General features: G+C 36.9%; 2 protein-coding genes across 11 annotated transcripts; both read left to right on the forward strand.

Moving 5' to 3' along the window:
* Window positions 1–124: 124 nt before the first annotated feature.
* LOC111243673 (mucolipin-3-like) lies at window positions 125–13,681 on the forward strand. Of its 8 annotated transcripts, none has more exons than XM_022789560.2 (12): window positions 125–250; window positions 625–723; window positions 3,922–3,971; window positions 4,698–4,875; window positions 7,109–7,244; window positions 7,603–7,782; window positions 8,169–8,316; window positions 8,678–8,793; window positions 9,137–9,234; window positions 9,666–9,801; window positions 10,784–11,686; window positions 12,019–13,681. In XM_022789560.2, exons 3-12 carry the CDS (start codon window positions 3,941–3,943, stop codon window positions 12,088–12,090), a joined length of 1,998 nt encoding a protein of 665 aa, XP_022645295.1. In that variant the 5' UTR covers window positions 125–250; window positions 625–723; window positions 3,922–3,940; the 3' UTR covers window positions 12,091–13,681. The 8 variants fall into 8 exon arrangements, with proteins under 8 accessions (XP_022645295.1, XP_086835372.1, XP_022645294.1 ...); XM_022789559.2 differs by having other exon boundaries at window positions 150–258; XM_086979246.1 differs by lacking the exon at window positions 3,922–3,971 and having other exon boundaries at window positions 126–250.
* Window positions 13,682–13,887: 206 nt separating this feature from the next.
* Window positions 13,888–20,861, forward strand: LOC111243674 (uncharacterized). Of its 3 annotated transcripts, none has more exons than XM_022789562.2 (4): window positions 13,888–14,138; window positions 15,619–15,785; window positions 16,811–17,238; window positions 17,743–20,861. In XM_022789562.2, the coding sequence occupies exons 2-4, from the start codon at window positions 15,656–15,658 to the stop codon at window positions 18,688–18,690; spliced, it is 1,506 nt and encodes a 501-aa protein (XP_022645297.1). In that variant the 5' UTR covers window positions 13,888–14,138; window positions 15,619–15,655; the 3' UTR covers window positions 18,691–20,861. The 3 variants fall into 3 exon arrangements, with proteins under 3 accessions (XP_022645297.1, XP_022645299.1, XP_022645298.1); XM_022789564.2 differs by having other exon boundaries at window positions 13,891–14,138; window positions 16,814–17,238; XM_022789563.2 differs by lacking the exon at window positions 13,888–14,138 and adding an exon at window positions 14,162–14,333.
* The last annotated feature ends 314 nt before the right edge of the window (window positions 20,862–21,175 follow it).

Genomic DNA, 21,175 nt, shown 5'->3' on the forward strand with positions numbered 1-21,175 from the left:
TGGTAGTCGATACGTCATAGATCTTGCTCGGTTCAGTATTGAAAAAATGAACCTTTCCACTAAGGAGCGCGGGCAATTTGAATGTTTTTTTTTTCACACACATCAAAAGGTTAATATGTCATTTGATAAATTTGAAAACATGGCCTCCATGAGTAATAGAATGATAAGTCCTTACACCTGCGTTGTAGCGTGTTCAGGAAAGCATAAGCCGATTCGTACTTACCAAACAGGCGTTCTCTCAATTTGAAAGGTATAATGGTAAGAATAAACGTGATGTTAGTTACTGTTGTATTCATGTTTTTGGAACCCACTTTTATTTTTTGTATTTTGACATCTTTAGATACCACATTTATATAAAAAAAATTATAAGTCAATTGTCTGCTTTAATCTATTAATGTTGTAGTGTTATTGAGGTCTCTAATTCTAGACAAATTGTGACTGATAATAGATCACTTAATATTCTACAAGCTTTGAATTTTTAAGCAAATAGTTGTCATCAATTAGTAGGATCTGGGGAATGCATGAATCGAGAATCTTATGCACCCAGCCCGAAAAGACGTATAGTGTCTCAAATAAGCAATAATTTACCTGAAAAGTAGCTTCACGTATCTTTTTCGATTTCAGGTAGCCATTCTCAATGGTGGGAAAGCCCCTGACGAGGATGCTACTTGAGTTTAGTGCGCACGTGCAAAAAGCGAACATCCTTAAATGCTCCAAAAACAAGTTAGTAAGAGATCACCACAGTGCTCACCACTTACAGCATGATGAGAACAACATTTTTAGAATACCGTAAAGAGCAAGAACATAGTTAATTTTCGTATATAATTATTTTTTATAGTTAGTTTCTCTTTGTTATTTGCATTTAGGACCTGGTCTATTCCTAAGTATAAGGGAGTTACTTACGCCTATTACTATCTATCTACCTATTTGTATTATATAGATCAACAGTACTAAGTGTGGTTCGTGAACATGTGTTTCTAGTGCATACGTCGTAGAATCCTTGAATGGTTACGTATGAGCGCTCAATGTTATTTACGCTGTGCGCACCAGGTTTTTATCCACCAGGGAGCGCTTGAGTCGATTTGTTTTTGTTGGAGTCAGAGAACGTGAGTTCATCACTGATATCGCTGGAGGCGCTGTCAGATGGCCCCGCTACTTATTGAAATAAGAACCGCAAATGGGTTAGAGACCATGTTAAACCGGAAAGTGTCTTGTTTGAATCCAAGTAAAGCGAAGTGCTATTGAACTAGATACATGCGACGCTGAAGAACACTTTTCGAAATTGTATCGTTTTAATAAAGAAGAATAAGAACGCAAAATCACGGGACAAGTAGAAACCTATATAAAAAGAATTAGGTAGATTAGGGCACCAGAAAGTTTGTGGATGTGTCCGAGTGAGTGAGGATGTTCCAAAGTTCTTTATGGGCGGTCCCATATATGCTGTAGATCTTTTAAACACGCAAGAAAATCCACGTTACTCAGGCAAAATAAATGCTAGAATTCCAGTTACGAGTTATTGGTTAAGCTGCGCGGCGCGTACGTGCACAGCAACTTTTTTCTGAAGGATATAGTTGCTTCGACGTAAGTTGATTTAGACAAACATGTATGAAGTTCTTAAAGTTGTTCTATTTAAAAAAACTACCATTTTATTTATTTAAATTATGATTTTTGATAATTTTCTGATTTATGTTATTACAATTTTTGGTTAGACTTACAATTCGTATTTTCTTCCGATTTAAACACGTATTCATTAGGGGTTACCATGTTATCAAATAAATGTATTATCTTAGTGACCCCCCCCGGCACAGACGTCATGAGAATGCAATTATCACGTAATCGCATTTTTGCAAATTGTCACGACCGGATTTATCATTACAACAGCTAAAAACAAATACGCAAATTATAATGTAAAAGGTAGACAACTGATTTATTGATTGTCCTCGTTTTTGCGTAAACTGTATTTAGTATGCAATTACTTTCAAGTGAAAAGCTTAACTATTCGCGATCATATTTGCAACGTGGTAGTAGTTGGCAACGAAGGGTGAGATTCATTGTAGCGCTACGCAATATTTCATCATATTCGTTTGAAAGAAATGTGTGCTCTAGTATGATGCTATAGACTAGTGGCATCATTACCGCTCTGAAATCTTCTATCAAAAAAACCCGGGGAACTTTTTATTAATGAAAAGCTAGTGAGAATAAGTATTTTATTTAGGCTGTCTTTCGTCTCTCATGTTATAGACTTTTTGGAGCTGGTTTATGGGAAGTAGTTGTCTCGATGTAACCGCAGGGGTGTTTTTAGATAACGGACACATTAATTAGTTAATTAATTAGCTAAACATATCAATTTAATAAGTTTCATTATCATTAAGTTAAGCGAAAAGCAAGTATATTTATGAAGGGATAACGTGAGATAACTGATACGGCCATACATTGGACTAAAGCATAATTTACAACACAAGCGATATCTACGTTGGAGGATAAAACTGAAAAATCACTCTTTAAATGATTGTTTGCCTCACGGCGTGGGGAACAAGTTTCTCTGAATAATTTGTCACCTTTTTTGTTCCTACCTTTATATAATAATGTCCGACAATAGAAAACTATAGATTACAGATAATATCATTACCTATGTTACTACCTGCCAAAAAACCCAAGTGACATTTTTGGGTCGAACAGCGTCGAATCTTTTCGACTGGATGTATATCATCTTAAGTTCTAGTTTGAAACTTTATCATCGGTCATACAAATGGGCTTTCCGAGTTTGTTCAAGTATTAATTTAATTTCGTAGTTTTAGACTTTTGGGCTTTAGACTTGAGTCTTAATAAATCATACGCATTAGTTTGACGGTAAAAACATTACACATCTCTTTGTTTAGCTTAACGTTTTTTCATTTAATGACGAACTTAATGTAGCAAATAGTTGTAACAAAGAAGCATTTCTTGAAGCAACCTGAAAAATAACTATATACAGCTTTACTCTGTTTTTTCTTTTAATCGACTAATAGTTCATTCTTATAGTACGGTCAAATTACAGTTCATAATGTTATAAACTTGTTTAAAACAGTAATCGACGTTAATCGGTAGTGGATGCAGGACAACTCTGTGCGAAATATAATGTTCTAGTCAAAGTATGATTTTGTCGAGCGTGCGCTCAGCCTTCCGTGCAGCCAGAAACTTATGTAAACGCTTACTACCGTAACTTATGAATAATTAGGCGAATTTGATATAGGCCGAGATATTTACTTGTTCTTATCTTTATAGCCCTATTTTTCTTTGCTTGTTTTTCTAAGGTACGCTTCGCTTACCGATCTGAATACTACGCACGTTTTTTGAGATCTAATAAAATATTTTTCTTAATTTAACTGATGTTATTTCCTGGGGAAAGCTCATTTCGTTCTCAACTAAAATGTTCTTACTAGGGGCGGGTCAAATCGGGTGGGTGTTTGAATGAACTTTTTCTAATTTATCTTTTCAAGTCATTCTTCCTAACTGCGGTAAACTAACAGACGCTTGGATGCAAGAAAGGAGGTGGTGCTTTTGTAGTAAATAGGCCAGCAAGCGTGTACCACTAGGCAAGGTACTTCAAACATAGCTACATACATAACTACCTGCATTGAGTTAGTTGGCCTGCTCGTTGAGCCCCTTTAGTTTATAACAGGGAAAAGCTATGCTGTACTTAGGGTGGATCTTTATTTATTTTATCAATAGCGGATTGTTTCCAGTAGAGCGTGACAGTCAAATGACGAATATTTATTGAACTCAAAGCTAGTTTAATGAACTCAGTTCAAAGTGCGCCTATAGGGACTTCTAATTATAACTAGAGTTTGCTAAAATCTACAAGGCTGTATTAAATATAGTGATGCAATATGTGGCTGGAATGGCTTAATAGTGATAATACGATTGTTGCGTCTCTTGTAGGTAATTGTGTTGCATTAGGATGGCGACTCCGGCTTTCACAGCTTTCGGTTGTAAGTAATTTGGTTTTATTTACAAAGACGTTAATTAACTTTGTCAATTCTCTATGGCGTCTACTAAATTTGTTCGTATCTCTAATAGTATTTTTCGTTAACTGTTTACTAGGCTGTATGGAGCTCGTGTAGTTATGATTGAGGTCTGTGTTCTATAATATTCTCGGTACGTAGTGTTCTTCGTTTGAAAGCCAAAACAGTGTGTTTGATGGCGCTACTAATAATGCCTCAGTGACTTTTATTCTATTAAGTCTTTTGGTGCTGTAAATCACGCACTATTTTTATTGTTTGTTGATTGTATGATGCACTACGCGCAAAGTTAACTGGTTGGCTGAATTAACACTTATAATTAACAACGGTCATAATCGTCTCTAGTATTTTTATTTAGAGGCTCTACTTAAAATTATACCCTTTAAACTATGTCACAGGTGTCAAATCAGTAGCGAAAGAGTTAAAGAAATATCTCCTTTAGGAAATAAGCCGTAAACGTAGGTAATGCATATAAAAATGTTACATAAAGATTGTTCTGCTCAAATTGTGATTAGATCTTTTTTTGATATTTTTTTGATAACGGCTGTAATACATTTGATATGAGAAACCACAAACGGTGCAGATTGACTGAACACAAACCCGCTTGTGGTCAAACCTAATTTTGCTCCTAAAACCTTCACTTTGTAAAATGTAATTTATTTTACGTGGCATACATGTTTTCTTTCTTCATGGTAGATGAGAACGGGGACCGCACACCTCTTCAGGACAATGTCAGCAGCTGTGAAGGACAGCAAAGATATGAAAACGAATGCCTCGTTGATGAAGAATCAGAGATGTCGGAGGAACCCTTAGGTGATGGTGATCCGATAATGTTTCAAGAACAGTTACGAAACCACTTTCTCAGGCATTCGAGGTTAGTTACGTATAATTTTCACGAACATTAGCTTTATTTTATTCCATGCGATTGTGCTCGAATATTTTTACAGAGCTTGATCGAAATCACGCATAACATAATCTCTGTGCACGTTTATAGGTGTCCTTGCATAGGTAAAAGAATTCGTTAGTTGTATATTGCCAAATAAAAGGTTTTTGCACTCGTAAAACGCTTTGCGGAATCTGATGTATGCACTCATTTCTGTGAAAGTACACACAGGCTTTAAATGTACATTATGATTTTGTATGTTGTTTGATAACGCCTGCCAGATATATGAACGTCATCTCAATAATAAATGGGTCGTTTATTCAAAGTTAGTAACTCTTTATTTAATGATCCCAATTCAAAAATTGCCCTACTCGAAGTTATCCTTGTCGAATGCGACAGTTCTTCTTAGTTTCCAAAATACCTTAATTCGATTGCGTGGATAACTTTCAGAACAGTCTGAAATTTTTCTTCATTTTTTTCTATTATGCAAAATTGCTTTTCTTTCAAGCTTTTTTTTTGCTTTGGGAATGTGAAGAGTCATAGGAGTTAGGATTGGTTAATGTGCGAGTTGGAGCGACATACACATCGCGCTATTTGCGAAAACCGCTATATGAGTATTAAAGTGTGACCCAGTGCATTATCGTGATAGGGGACCCATGATTCGTTTTGCTACAGTTGTGGCCTCTTGTGTTAAACAGACTCGCGGAATTATATTAAAACTTCTTGATTGTAATCTTTGGTGACCGTGAAGTCCGATGACATGAACTCATTACAAACGATTTCCCGGGGGTCGATGAAAAAAGTGTGAAGCACTCTTGTTCTCACTCGTGATTGCTGTCACAGACCTTTCAGAATAAGAATTGTCCTCTGTAGACTTTTGTCTGTCTTCGAAATGCTTTGACCACCTGTTTACTCAAGGTTTACTTAGCGCCTGGTTTCCATAGACCTCCATCCCTGCAGCGTCTGTGTGGTGACCTTACTTTTCATATAAAAACCAATGTACGCTTGTTACTCTGCTTTGGAAAAGTCGTAGAGCGCTCCATACATAAACTTACTTAATTTCATGGGAAAACTATAGATTACATCAGTTATGTTATGAAATTTTGTCTAAAAGCCCTGTTCCTCTTACCAAAACTAGCATTTGTGGATGAAAAGCGATCATCCAGTATCCCCAAAAATTCAAATGACTCATTCATTTCTGGACAAAGGGTTATAATCGGTTTTTAGATAGCTTTCTGAGGCAAGAAAATTAGAATAAGTCTAACTTTATTGTTGAGCCATCTGTTTTCAAAAGCTTTGAAGTAGTTCATTGCTTTTTAAAGTGTTGCCTACAGTAAGTTGGTAATATTTCACCGCTTGTACTTTAGTAGATTTCTAATGCAAAATGCGTAACTGAGGCATGATATTGTAAGACGAAAGCATTACGGGATTTTTTTATCATTATTGTTATAAAAATGACAGCAGGATTTGAAAGTTTTTCCAAATCTTTTAAATTTTTGTCACATAATAATTACACTACAAGCAGCAGGATATATTATGGTTGGTTATATTGGATGCTTTAAGTTGTTTCTTTATGGGGAGCAGTTAGAAGTAAAGTAAATTAGTGGCATTTTTTACTTCATACGTGGCTTACATATTCTTTACAGAGAGTTCATAAAAGCATTTAATATTTTTTTTATCGTTATTCTATTTTGTTTTTTATTTATCTTTTATTGTTTTTATTAATTCATTATTTTATTGTTATATCTATTATTATTTATATTTATTTGATTTGACTAGTAATTGGTTTTATACATATACTATACTAGCGCGAAATTTATTTTCGGTTTTTCTAACAATTATACACAAAAGAAAAAAGTTACTGATTGCATTCTTCCAACGGTTGCCGCGGTCTAGTGATTTGGACTATGTCTACAGCCGCAAGACCCAAAGCGTTCCATAGCGTTGTTTGGGTTACAGTTTAAACAAGTGAACCACCTTCGAGAAGTGACAGTCCATTTAAGTGGGCTTGGTAGTACGAGCGTAATCAAGCAAATATTTACCGTACGCTATAATCTAGGCCTCACTTATGCAAAAAAAAAATGCATATTATCACAATACATGCTACTCGCTTACAGTTATAGAAAAGCTCGTTTTGTTCTTTATCAGAAAGAGGATATGTTTTTCAGTCTTTCATCAAAAATATCCGTCGCCCTTTCTGCGTTCGATATTGCATAATTTTTAGTGGTTCATCGATCAATCTTTCATTTGATGGATCAAGTTCGACGGACACGACTCGCTGCAGTAATCCAGCCTCCTCAGGGGACGCCTTCCGAGAGCAACTACTACAGAATCCTCGTCAACTTGGCTTTTATATCAGGGTTAGCCTAAGTAGATTAAAATCTAGCTAGCCTGTTGGTTTCGAAACTCGTCTGGGTGCAATGGAAAAATATATGTCTACTGCATAGAGAATAGGTTTTTATAAGTTGAGGAATCCTCATCTGTAGGTGCGACAATTATGGTAGTAGCCATAAAGTAATTATATAAGCTTGTTGCTAAAGCTGCAAGGTACCCAAAAGGTTTATTTATGAAGAATAAAATAGAAAGAAATGCTTTTGTTCGAAAGCGTAAAAATAAACACATAAAGAACAACCTACCCTAACCTAATAATAACCTAACTATAATAATAGAACTAATGCTAATATGTGTGTATATGGCATCACTTTTTACCGCTTGTAGGAAAAACTCCGCTACCATTTTATGAGTCCATTAGAAAAGTGGCAGTATCGCAAAGTATTTCCCTGGAAGATGATCTTTCAGATCATTAAAATATTTACTGTCACAACCCAAATTCTGCTATTTGGTTTCGACTGCTCGCAATTCTACAGCGAGCAAATGGCTACGGAGACGGCTCTAAAGGTAAACATGAATGCCAATAACATCAATAAGTCAGATTATTCTGCAGTGTTGTTGACACTTTACGCTGTACTAAATTAATAAATTGAGTGGTTTCATATGATCATTTAACAGGCATACTTTAGGCCAATAGACAACAAGCAACGTCCATAAACGTACCATCTACAATTCTAATTACGAGTTTTCAGGTTCTGAATGAGGCCTTACAGGCCTTGGATTACTTTTGCTGGGGCGGCGCTAACTTATAACGATGCAGGGTTCTATGTTAATCGAATTTTTACGTCAAAAAAATTAGGTTGAATGTATGTCATATGTGCCCCTATTTGATGGCTTTTTTAAAATAGCTTATTGTATATATGGATAATTAATAATTTTCTTTTGGTTTGCAGGCATATTTCCTAAAGGACTGGGACCCGATCCGAGATGTTTACTTTTATCCGCCGGATGGACCATACGCGGTTTACACTGAGGCGGAACTGTTTGACCAAATAGACACAGCGGTTCAGAAATACAGCAGAATTACCGAGGACCCGATTGGTGAACGTCTTGAGTCTTCAATAGAACAAATAGATTACTAGAAATTAATCAAGTACCAGGCTGTTTATTTGTTCAGCAAAGTATACTTTCTTTAGAAAAAGATCAGCCGAATCTTTCCTGATTCTATTTTATGAGATTTCTACACATTTAGAGCGACGATTCTGGAACAAAGACTCAGAAATAACTAACAATGTTTGCTTTCTATTGAATTGGTTCTCTTTGCTTTATATTGGCAACGTTACCGATGTTGTTGTTGGCGACGTTTAACGAGTTCCTTAGTTAATTCTTCATCCTGCATAGAAGTACTGACTGTAACTAAATTTGCCTGTTGTGTTCTTTGTTTGCCAATTCATTCTTGTAGGATCGTTTCGCTATAAAATGTTGAATGGCACTAGAGTGCCGCCGCGACTGTGTCTTACCTATTACAATGATGTTCACATGTATGCATTCAATGCGACAGTAAGGTACAATAATAAGGTACGCAAACTCTAATGTTGATCACCGAATAGTGCTAAACAGAGCCTAGATTACATTCATCGAATAGGTTTAGCGGGCAACAATAGTTCGCAGAAAGCTCATTAGACCCATGTCTAAAGTGACACATGCGTTTTTAACGTGCGTGACAAGGCTGCAAGCCGTTCGGTGATTTCTCTATAACACGTCTTTTTAAATCTGCTTTAAACTGGGGTAAAGGAAAATATTATTGATAAAAGTTATAGAAAAAAAACGTAAGCGGTAAAAAACTAGTTTAGTTGCGGAAGTAATAATTTACGCATTTGCCTGTTCATTACAAAATTTAATTAATTTCTGTTTCTTTAAGATACTATACCAATGCCTAGAGCTAAGCCAAGAGAATTACGCGAACTTCTCCATCGTGAGGTTTCTGAATAATACCAAAATTACGTTGGATCTTCAACGGTAAGGATTCACCATTGAGTCAGAGAAGTATGATTTCTTATTGTTCGTCAACATGAGCTTTGTATTTCTATTTCTCTTTGGTACTGTATAAGCTTGCAAAAACTTTGAATATAACTACCGATTATTCTCAAGTCTTATTGTAGAAATTAAATATCCATAATAAATATAAGTCTGCGTTTTTTCAAGTCCAGTTCTCGTTTATCTGCCAACTCGATAACAATCCACTAACACTTTGGTCTTCACCCTCAGAAAAAAGCATGCCAAGGTGATGTTACAAATAAATACGAATAAATAACAAAGTAAGCTAGCAGTCTCTAGCTTACTTATCTTGAACACCGCGACAAATTTACATTCATTCGTACCATTGGCCGTGAGGATTTTAAATTTAGACCTCATCGGTTACTATATGTCTACTTTTTCCATGTATTTAGGGTAATTATGGCTCGCTTGGATTTCGCCGTGTCCACTGTATACCGGCGTCAAAGTTCTGTAATCAATTCAGTCGTTGTTTACCAGATGGAATTTAGTATTGTCTACGATAATAATCATCAAGATGGAGTTATTGAGGTTGGTAAATTTTATTATTATATGCTCACTAGACATGTACGTAGCTAGTATGATATGGTACTGGGTATCATGAGCTCTTAATAAAACGGCTTTCATTTGGATGACTGTCGCATAAGACGCAATCCGATTTAATAAGATGGGCAAAATATCAATTCAGCGAATGTTTTTGACCTCACCCTCCATGTTTTGAGTTCTACGTCCGGTATCGTCGTTAGGCATTCCATCAGATGGCTGGCTTTCAGCACTGGTTTGAGCTTAGACCTAAGACCAGCCAACAGTTACGCTACTCACTAAGCTATCCGGTCAGTATTCTTTCAGTTTTCCGGACAACGATAGGATCTATTTATTCTGATAAATAGATCTTGGATGCGAAGAAAGCACGAGCCTACACTGATTGATTGCGTTATATTTTAGTACTGCATCTTTTGTTATTTTTCATTTCACACTTACACAGCATATTTATTCACCGTGTTTAAAGCGTCGGCGGAATTTCAGTTGTCTGGTACGTAGAATTCCTGCACGTTTTTGCGTGCAGGCAATGAGTTTCCTTCGTCCGCGCTGCAGGTGGACGCTAAACCGTTGCAAACCTTTGCTTTATACTCTCAAGCCTACGGGTTGTAACATTGCCTCACCAATTATATAAATAGCGTCCAATAAAAATTCTCAGTAGCGATTAAGATGTGTCTTTATATTGAAATCCTATGTTGCAAACTCGACAACATCTAAAGGCAGTCAAGTTTCGAAGTATGAGCCCGTTTTTGAACTGTTAAACTAGTGTATAAAACCATATACTATTATCACTATTATTGTACCTTAGTAAAGTAAATGAAGTATGCAAATAAACCGAAAAGAACAGTGTATAATGTTCTATGTATATAAATAGGCTCTTGTTATTAGCGAAGTATGCATGGAAGCTTCGATGTAACTGGTTTTGTACAGTCAATATTTTAGCCCGTTTTTTGTTTGATTTACTGTGTTTTAGGTAAAGTTGAACGTGACAAGCGCCGCAGACTCTAGGGAAAGCAAAAGGCCGCAAGTAGCGGCTCAGACCGCACGTCAAATATATAACGTTGCTGTTATTGCTATCTGTCTAATTTCATTAATCCTTTGTTCACGATCCATCTACCGGTGCTACTCATTATTGGGCAAGACCGTCGAGTACTTTAAGACACATCGACAAGTAGACCTATGCTGTAGCGACAAATTCGAATTCGTTGATCTTTGGCTTTGCCTCATCATGTTGAACGATATTCTGGTCATTTCTGGCACTGTAATTAAAATGTCAAACGAGATGAGCCTGTTGTCTCAACAACGATATCTTTGGGCTTCGGTGCTACTGGGCACGGGCTTGTTGTTTGTGTGGTGTGGCGTACTTCGTTATCTCGGCTATTTCCGTCATTACAATGTGTTGATGCTTACGTTAAAAAAAGCCGCCCCAAATCTTCTGAAGTTCCTTATCTGCGCACTCATCTTGTTCATGGGCTACAGCATCTGCGGATGGGTCGTTCTCGGGCCGCACCACATAAAGTTCAGAAAATTCTCGACATCACTCGAATGCCTCTATGCAATCACAAACGGTGACGATATATTCGCAACGTTCGCTTTAGCAACTAACGAGTACTCGGAACATGGTATTCCTCCAATGATTTGGTGGTTTTTGAGGATCTATTTTTATTCTTTTGTTACTCTCTTCATTTGTGTTGTGATCAACCTTCTGTACGCGGTGATTATTGACGCCTTTGACACAATCAAGGAAGTGTCCGATGCTAACTTAAACAAAACGAAAAGTATCATTCATGAGTTCATCGATGAAAACCGCGAAATGGCATCCAGTGGCAATTTCCTGCTCGATGATGAGTTAGAGGATCGCATGAGCGTCTCGGAGGTAACGACTTCTGTTTACCTATTATATACACTTTCTCATTGATTGGTCTTGCGTGTGTTTAATTGTATGTTAAAACTCCAGTAGCCAGTTACTCTCGTTTATATAAATGTATAATTCAGAAGAATATTAGGTATTGCTTTTTATGCTGGCGTCATTACTTCTAGAACTAGATGACAAACAAATATTCAGATGTGTAGCTATACTGTTAATTAAGGACTGCAATAATTGCGTCACAAACTTTACCTGCGGTTTATTTTCTTTACTAAATTATACGTAACGGGAACCGTGCGTCTATAATAGATATGACATGATTTGCCATAATCTGATTACAGATATTTTTGTGTTGCTTCCCGTGGTTCCTCCGGGATCGCATGAAGTACGTCGACAACGCCGCAGTTGAGTAAACGCATCTACCAGCTCATGAAGAGACATTCGAAAGTATTGATCCCCTCTATCGAGATACATGGGAACCGTCAAATGAGATCGCCCTAAATGTTTGACGTAAGATATTACTATAATTGAGAGATTGGTGAGCGATGGTTAAAGAAAAATAATCTATTTTGTCAAAGACACTCTGTACCGCTTCTAAGTGGCGCACGACACTGATAACTAAAGACGCCGTCTACAAAACTTGCGCGTCAGATCAGACTGAATTGATCTGAGACCAGAAATTTGTTTGTTGTTTTGAAGGCTTCCATCAGTTTGTTTGATCGTATTTGGTTGGTGAATTTTTCTTGTTTACTGCTCAGAAGGAATCCAATTAGAAAATTTCAACAGGAATGGTGAGCTATCCAGATTTTGTCGTGGTAATAGATGATGCATAAGCGAACGTGCTTCTTTGTTACTTATAAGGAACTGCGTACAGGCGTATCCGCCTCCATTTTTTGAGGACTTAATTTTGTTATTCTGTCATAGAAACAAATGTGTACACGACGCTATGTTCGTATTCCACTAGTGTATCTAACGTGTGCTTAATATGCACCGGCGTGTATTTGTTATTCGGTTATTATTATAATTATAATATGCAGCTGCTGAATTAGTTAGCATACGCTTCAAAATAATGTAGATTATTCAGTCCTTTTACCGCAGGCACTTGGCATTCAAGTCCTCAAAGCCAGGTGGCTCTATTTGTACATGTAAAGTACAGTAACCGCCCGCAAGATTAAAACATAATTTTACAAATGCCAAGATTTTTATAACTAAATAAAAGGTGCTGATGGTAAGCGGAAACCGGTAATCTTACCATTACTATAGATCTCATCAAACCATATCGTTAGATCATTATCATTCGAATCTTTTTATACCTCTTGTAAGGTACTACAGCCCAGTATGTAATATCAAGCGTTTCTCAAAACCACGTCCGTGATAGAAATGACGTTTCTTAATTAATGGAAAGTAAGTGTTACGATAATATAATGCTCTAACAAATGCCTAAAATACACGTTACTATATCAAAATTCATAGGTGAAATATCAATGAAATACTAAAATTATTTTAACAGGCTTGGTTTACTGCTTAATCGGATTCAGGCTAAAGAGAGAATTGGTGTACTTAAAATATAAAAAATAATAAATCTGGAAGGAAGATTGCCAAATCAAAATGCAGATTTTGTGCAAACGTTAGCACTAGGTGGATAATCAAGTAGATTTTATCATTATATAAGGCAGTTATTTAGCGGTCTTCTCGATAGCGCGAGATGTACATCGAGATTTCCTAAAAGTTTTTTAAAAAATAATATGTTCTGCTACACTAAAAAACCACTAATTCTTAGAATATTCGGTGTTTATGATGCGAATGTAATCGCACACGTAGCAGAAGTATTATTAAGTAATTTGTAGTTTAACAGTCTATATGGAGCTTGATATACTAGAGCAGTCATGGCTAAGTTAACCGTTTTCAAGATGTATAGATACTAGATAAAGCACACTCAAAAATAATGTATGTGTGTACTAGTGTATAATAAAAGCCCTTCTTTGACTGATCAAAGTTCTTAAATTGCTGTTTTTCTTGAAAATTATGCATGTAAACAAGTTGTTCTATTTTTTTATTATATAGCAATAAATCTCGTAGTAATACCTCTGTGAAATATATCTACAATACAGCGTTTCATTTAATCCATTCCTATAAAGTGTTGTTTTCAGAGCATGTTTACCCGTTAAAAGCAAAGGGCGTACAAGTGGTATAGCTTGGTTTGGCCTTGCTTACACTCTACGCATCGCCCCGTTCAATTCGCTGCACAAAAATGCATCCATCCATTTGCGGCTATTTGGAGAGTTTCTTAATGAAATAGTAGCACGGCATAGGGCTGATTTTTTTTTTACTTCAGTTAATACGCGAAGATGTGAAAACACTGCGTGCGTGCTTAAGAACGACGAAATTTAAGCTAATCTATTTTCCTGAAGTGTTCGATTTGCTGCTGTGGTGAAACAATATATTCGCATATATTTTCACGGTAGGTAAACGCACCTTAGTAAAGGTTTTATGTTTGCGCCCTATAAAAGCAGCGGCAACGCCGGGCAAAAAAGCACTCAGTAGTGGTGGTGTTGCCTTGTGCGAACCTCTCAATTAAGATCTGTTTGCATTAAATTACGTAATGTTATAGATCTTACCAGTTCGTAGTCTTTACAAGTATCGCAGTTCATTGGAGGTATATTGCTTTCTAAAGGCAGAATATTATATCGCTAATACCATTATAACAATTCGCGCGTACAGTGAAAAAGGCAATGTTTTATTTGTGCAAATCAATAAATTCTTACAAAGACTAAAGTTCGTTGTTAGCAAACAATAGGGCAAATAAGCAAATAATACCGATAATTATATGGGGAAACTTGTTAAACTTGTTACGATCGCTGTCTCTGCGTGCGCGAAACTTGCTTATTGGTAAACGGTGCGATACTTTAATTACAAATTAATTGTAGTATCCAGGTTACCTTTATTACTAAACGAACGAAAGATTAAATATGAGTTTAAATGTAAAATACATTTTCCTATTGTTGTATGAATGCCTTCGGTGGACCCTATAGATTTCTAATTTAACTAACCAGTGAGCATTTGTAGTCTACGTAATGTCTGTCTTGTAGGCTTACTTCTTAATAGCCTTTAGGAGCCTATGACAAAGTCACGTAGATTGGTTTTGGTTGCAGCTGTAACCCTGAAGGTACAAACCGCGTGTCTAAAACGTGTAAATTTAATATGAATTTCAATATGCGAAAGCACTCACTAAGCGTATATCTAGCGCATAGGCAAATCGTTATTATTTAATATGGGTAAGAAGCACATTAAGGCAAATTGCAAAAAACAAAATTATAATAAAATAAGAAATAGGTAAAAAAAGATTGTAGTAAAGATTTGGATAATAATATTTTAGATAATACATGCAATTTGACTTTAACTCTTTCCCTACATTCGAGTCCATGGCGGCAATGTAAATTACTAAACGTATGAATTAACTTAGCTATTATGTAACATAAAAAATAAACAGTGCAAATTTTTTTAGTCGCTGATCGACCGAAAGAGAACTGGGATAGATCAATATTTTTCTAAGTAATTATAGTTTTCAGCTTTAATCGGTGTTCCAATATTTGTATTTCCCAATGTCACAATATTTGCGTATCACTATCAAATACAAGCATAAAAATATTTTATCGCGTGTTTTGTCGCTATGCATAATGAACTAACAACACAAACACACTTATTGAAAAGGGTTATGCTTATTAACATTAGGAGTGTTTACACAGCGCATTACGGCTTCTGCTACTAGGATTCTAACGTGAACCGTTTTCTTACTAATTACCAAATCACTATTTGGGTCTAGTGCAATGTTTTAGACAAAAATTCCGACTGAGCCAACAAATATTTTGATTTTTGTCTCTTTCGTAAATGGCTTTAATTTGAAAGTTTCTGATTAAAATGATTATTTACTCTGATTTTAGAAGTGCAACTATTAAATTGAGCGTCACAGAGACTGGAATGGATAACGCCAAGAGAACCAGCGGTTGTTCTTCTGTTAAGATTTCGTCAGGGCTTCCATCGACAGAAGAGGATCAATCCACTATTGAGATCATACTTTATGACGGACTTGAGGAAGAGACATTTAGCGGTCAGTTTAACTCAGACGCTATTTTATTGAATGGTTGGAGGTCTATACATATACCTTTAAAGACAGAATTTGCATAGATTTACAAACAGCATCCTTCAAACGTCTTCTGCATTATTGGAAATAAGTTTAACGAAACTTAAAAGGCATAGGTACTTGAAAGTCACGAAGTCTAAAGCGCTAAAACTGTCATATACTTATGCGGGGTGGTATACACTTATGCACCTCCAGGGAACGTTGGTAAGGAGCCAACAAACATGTCAAAGTGGTCATTAAAAACAAGGAGAGAATCCTATGCGACAGAGTATTCAGATTCTCGTAGGTATATAGAAACTAGTACGAGTACATACAAAAAGAAATGAAAAAAGAAGAGTATCAATCATGCTTTCCAATTCCTGCTGATCACTGTGGCGTAACCTAAGCAGTCGCGAAATGCGCCAAGAGAATATTGTTTAGCCATTCGGCGTCTGCGACAGCATCAGATGGGTTAACTACAAAAAGCACGTTCGTTCTGGTGTTAAGTAGCTTATTAACCGTTATTGCTTAAACGTTTGTATTACACATTCCGGCAGACTTACGTAGTATATCCTTTTTAGTTATAAAGCTTACGTAAAAGGTAAATTATGTATACGCCTAACAATGCTACTAAATAAAAACGCAACATTGTGATTCATACGAAAAGGAAGAGATGGCTTCTTCTTTAAAAGAACTCCCCTTTGTTAATACAACATAATTCACTTGGAATAATAGTAAAACTAAACTAAGCGACGCAGCTTTTCTGATCTATCCTACTTGCACGCCACTAAATCATAATTAGGTGTATACAGCGAAAACAACGGTATTCAACTTCATGGAATACCATAAGGCTATACCAAGCTAATAAGACTATAGCCAATCTATTTCGAGACTAGGCAATAATATTTCGTCAATAGTGTCTATTTTCGAATAACCTAAACAGCTCGGTCTAGTGAGACAGTTTTGGAATAAGACCAAAAAAATACAGTACGGCTCGATTAATTTTTGGACAGTAGGTGATGATGAAGGTTATATGGTTGTTCTTGAGGAAGTCGAAGAAGCAAGTAGTCCCGCTCAGGTCCCATACCATCGACCAGCGAAGTTTTACGAGGCTGTTCCAGGTCGAACGGCACTTGATCCAACCTACCATGCATCAGCAGCTGACGTCTCTCGCGCTAACGCCAGCTCACGTGTAACTTCAGCATCGTTAGCTTCTTGCAATTTGGCTCCGATTGCTAATGCAGTTCGTAAAGGTCAGTGGTCGCATCAATGGAAAATCTGCGAAGAGAACGTTCCAACAAGAAGCACCTCTAAGTTTCGATCAGGACTGACATTGACTTCTCGGCAAGCTAAGGTTGTACGGGTAACAACAGGAACTCCGCGAGCTTATGTAAAAGAATCTTCCCCGGCAGTTGCCCAAGACAAAGGCAAATCTACGAAGGTGAGTAATCTCATTGATAACTTTAAAAAATTGGTAAGCGTCTAATGACGCTCAATAGACTTGGAATAAAAAAAAAAACATCTCTTTAGAAATCCCCAACTTTAGAGCAACTACTTGTCATAAAATCGGGAACTTAAGGTTGAAATTCGTCCGTCTGCTGTGTGAAGGAATCAAGTTTTTTCTTTAATGATTAAATTAGTCCAAACGTGGTGGTCACAAAAGAAGCTTTCGAATGAGATACAGAGTAACATTCGAATGGTTGTTCACTTTCAAACCAAACGTGGTTTACCCTTTCGTACCAGATAGTTTTATATGTACTTGCTTTACAGAGATATACTATTTATTTCAACCTATGCCAGTAATGTACAGTAAATTTTTCGCATAATGGTTTCTAACAAGCCCGTGATACTGTAGAGACCAACACAGAGTATCTTCCAAGCAAGAAGTGGTATCTAGAAACATTTGATTGATCTCTTATCTTGTCATTGGCCGGCCCTTTCTCAGGTAAAACGGTTCAAGTGTTTAGAATGCGGCTCGTCATTTAGTAACAAAAACTACTTTCGCGAACACCTAAAGAAGCATGGCGACGAGTTACTGTGGTGCAGCACTTGCTCAAAGGAAATGTGCTCAAAGGAAACACTCGAATCTCATATGCGGTTACATCGTAATGAACGACCCTTCGCATGCGGAGAATGCAGTGCAACTTTTCCGGGAGAGAAGAATCTTCGCGAACATGTCAAACGGTTACACTCCGGTAGAACATTTAAGTGCTCCGTATGTAGCAAAGAGTTGGCAACGGCTGATTCGCTCAAAGCCCATGAATCGCTGCACAAAGCGGAAAAACCATTTCGTTGTCGCCAATGTGACGCTTCCTATCGGAATAACAAGCGACTACTCGAGCATACAAAGCGTCAGCATGGAGAAGTACACAAATGTAGCATCTGTAGCAAGATTCTCGCAACCAAAGTGACGCTCGAAGCTCACGAACGATTGCATCGTAATGAAAAACAGTTTGCCTGCGACCAGTGTGGCAAAGCGTTCGCCGATAAAAATTATCTGCGTGAACATTTGAAAAGACACAAGGGCCGAACGTTTCCGTGTGGTCAGTGCGATAAGCAGCTGGCAACCAAGTCAAGTTTACGGGCCCATGAGAAACTTCATGATAATATTCGTCCCTTCGGTTGCGACGTTTGTTGGGCAACATTCGCTGAAAAGGGTCAGCTAAAGGTTCACATGAGAAAACATACTGGAGAGAAGCCATTCAAGTGCAATATGTGCAGCTACGCGGCATCCCAGAAGCACTCCGTTGGTAGGCATATGCTGGTCAAACACGGTGAAGGAAATGGAAGGAGCAGTCACCAAAGGGGCGAAGAACGCCCGGAAAATGCAAGCGAAGATCTGGCAGTCAACAATGGCGTAATTAATGATATAGTCAATAATGTAGTTAGGTGATAGAGTGGAACAGAACGAACGTTGAATCACCACAATGGATGGCTGAGAGCCTTTTTTTTTTGAGGAGATAGTAAGGGCAGACCGTTCAGGCCTAAATGCTTTTACATAACATAAAGTTATTGTCTTCCTGTTCAAATTTCTTTTCGAAAAACAACGCGCCACGCTCGACAGAAACATACTGCATATTTCTGCTCTGTCTGACATCTCAATTTTCTAAAAATCCCAACAACTTACACCATTGGAGAGAGTTTGATATTTTTTAATAATGGCGTAATGTTGATATCGGCAGGTAGTGCTCGATAAATAATTTATACGAGGCACTGTTATTGTTTGTAACGATTATTATGCTATTTGAGCTTCCTATGCTATATATGCTCACCTCATAGTGCATTGTTTGTCTTGTTTGTGTATATATATGTACATTTTTTTTGTTTATAGTCAAGATGCATTATCGAAAGAAATGGCCTAAAAGTGGTTCTGCCGCTTTCATTGTAGAACATCGATGTGAGAAATACTTCTATTAACGGTCGAGCAGTTACGGCAAAAGTGAACAAGACCGATACGTGAGTGTTCATGATGCTGCTAAGGGACTAAACGTCCACCATTAAAGAGTTTCAAACTATTTGAAGGGCTACAAAGAAAGCTCAATGCTTTGGTGCCACAAGAATTGATGTCAACGAGTTTAAACGATCGTATTTCCATCTGTGAAGCTTCACAGAAATGTAACAAAATCAAGCGTTTTTTAAAGCTACTGGTCAGGAATGATGAAGAGTAAATTACATACGACAGTAATGTGCAAATTGAAAGAAACTAAAGAAACGTGCTCTACTATCTGGGGCTAACCCCAAATTGACGCCAAGGAAGGTGATGCCGTGTGTTTGAATTGAAGAGGATTCGTGCATTATGGACTGCTATCGCCTGCCGAAACGATTGTTTCGAACCTCTGCTGTTGGCAGCTAACAAAATTACGATAAGCCTCTAAAAATATCGATCGAGGCCACATTGATCTTTGGCTACCCAGAAAAAATTGAGAAAATATGGACGGGAATTTTAAATGCATCCAACGTATTGCCGGAATATCGCACAATCAGAGTATCATTTGCTTTTGTCTCTGCAGAGCGGCTTAATGTTATTAATTTCGTTGTAATGCAAAAATCACTTGCTAAATTCTCACTCAGAAGTTCTACACTGATGGAATTATGATATTACTAGAAAAATAACAAAAGGTCATCGATCAAAACGGGGCATAATCAGTTTATAGAAAATATTAGTTACCAAAAGCCAGAACCGAAGAGCACTTAATACTTCTTTTATAACCCGATATATGTTCGTCCCCCAAATCTCGAAAACCGTGCTTTTTTTTTACAGTAAATTTGTCCTGGAGAACGCTTTTATGTTTAAAGCTACAAAAAAGTATCCTAAGGATTTAGGTTGCGCGGTAGCATACGATGTTGCCGAGATGGGTATATTTGTTCATTGCTTAGTGACGAAGTGTTTGTTGCGTTTCATAGTATGAAGCATTGTACAGAGGCGGGCTCGTAAAAGGTCGAGCTCCCCTGTCCCTTTTGGGATAGTCCTTGATATTTATTTTAATTTATTCTTCAATGAATATATCTGAAACCAAACAAGTACTTGTCTGTAAGTGCATGGCTGGAGATGCATTAGTGTGCTTTGTGGATTCACTGTAGTGGAACGGCATCAAATCGAGTCATTGTTAAAAGAAATTATAGACGATTTCTTCAAGTCGGGCGGCGACAAAATCTCGGTTTCAAGTACTACTTAATTAATACGACTGTCTTAAATTTTCATATTATGGAAGTAAGGCGATAGTGAAAGAGTCTCTTTCAGACATCAGTCAATGAACCAAACGTGTTATATACACGAATATTTTGAGCCGTGAGAAAATTTTCAAAGCATAAATACATCGTGCAAACTGAACAAAATTTAAATGCACAGTGAAATTCACTAAATAAACACGTGACATTATTTAAATTTCGATTCTGCAGTGCTACACAAAATATCTTACACCGTGATCCATAGATAAGCAAGGATTAGATCATTTTATGACCGAATTGTAGAATATCTGTGATTGTTGTGCATAGTATATACATATGCATACAGTGGCATACCTTATAAAGTGCAATAAAAATATGCAATTTTGTTAGAAAATATTGCGAATGTCTTATTTCTAAGAGATCCTTAATTGTGTAACCGTGTCTCAGGATTAGTTGTGAAAATTTGCTCTGCAGTCTTCATAAGTATGACTGAGTTGAGAAGCAGATGTTCACATTATAGATTTTTGTAATTAGAAAAGGGGTTAGGTGAGCATTTCGAATCATTAAATTGAGATAATAGATGCCCATCCCGCCGTCAGGGAGAAAAGCATTGTTAACAATATAGACTTTCGTAATTTCCTGCTGCTTTTTAGTAGACGCACCAGTGCATCAATTACTCTATTGTAAAATAAAATGGTGATCTCAGCAGT

This window comes from Varroa destructor, unplaced genomic scaffold (genome assembly GCF_002443255.2).
Source record: "Varroa destructor unplaced genomic scaffold, Vdes_3.0 BEIS01000002.1, whole genome shotgun sequence".
NCBI classification, from domain to species: Eukaryota; Metazoa; Arthropoda; class Arachnida; order Mesostigmata; family Varroidae; genus Varroa; species Varroa destructor.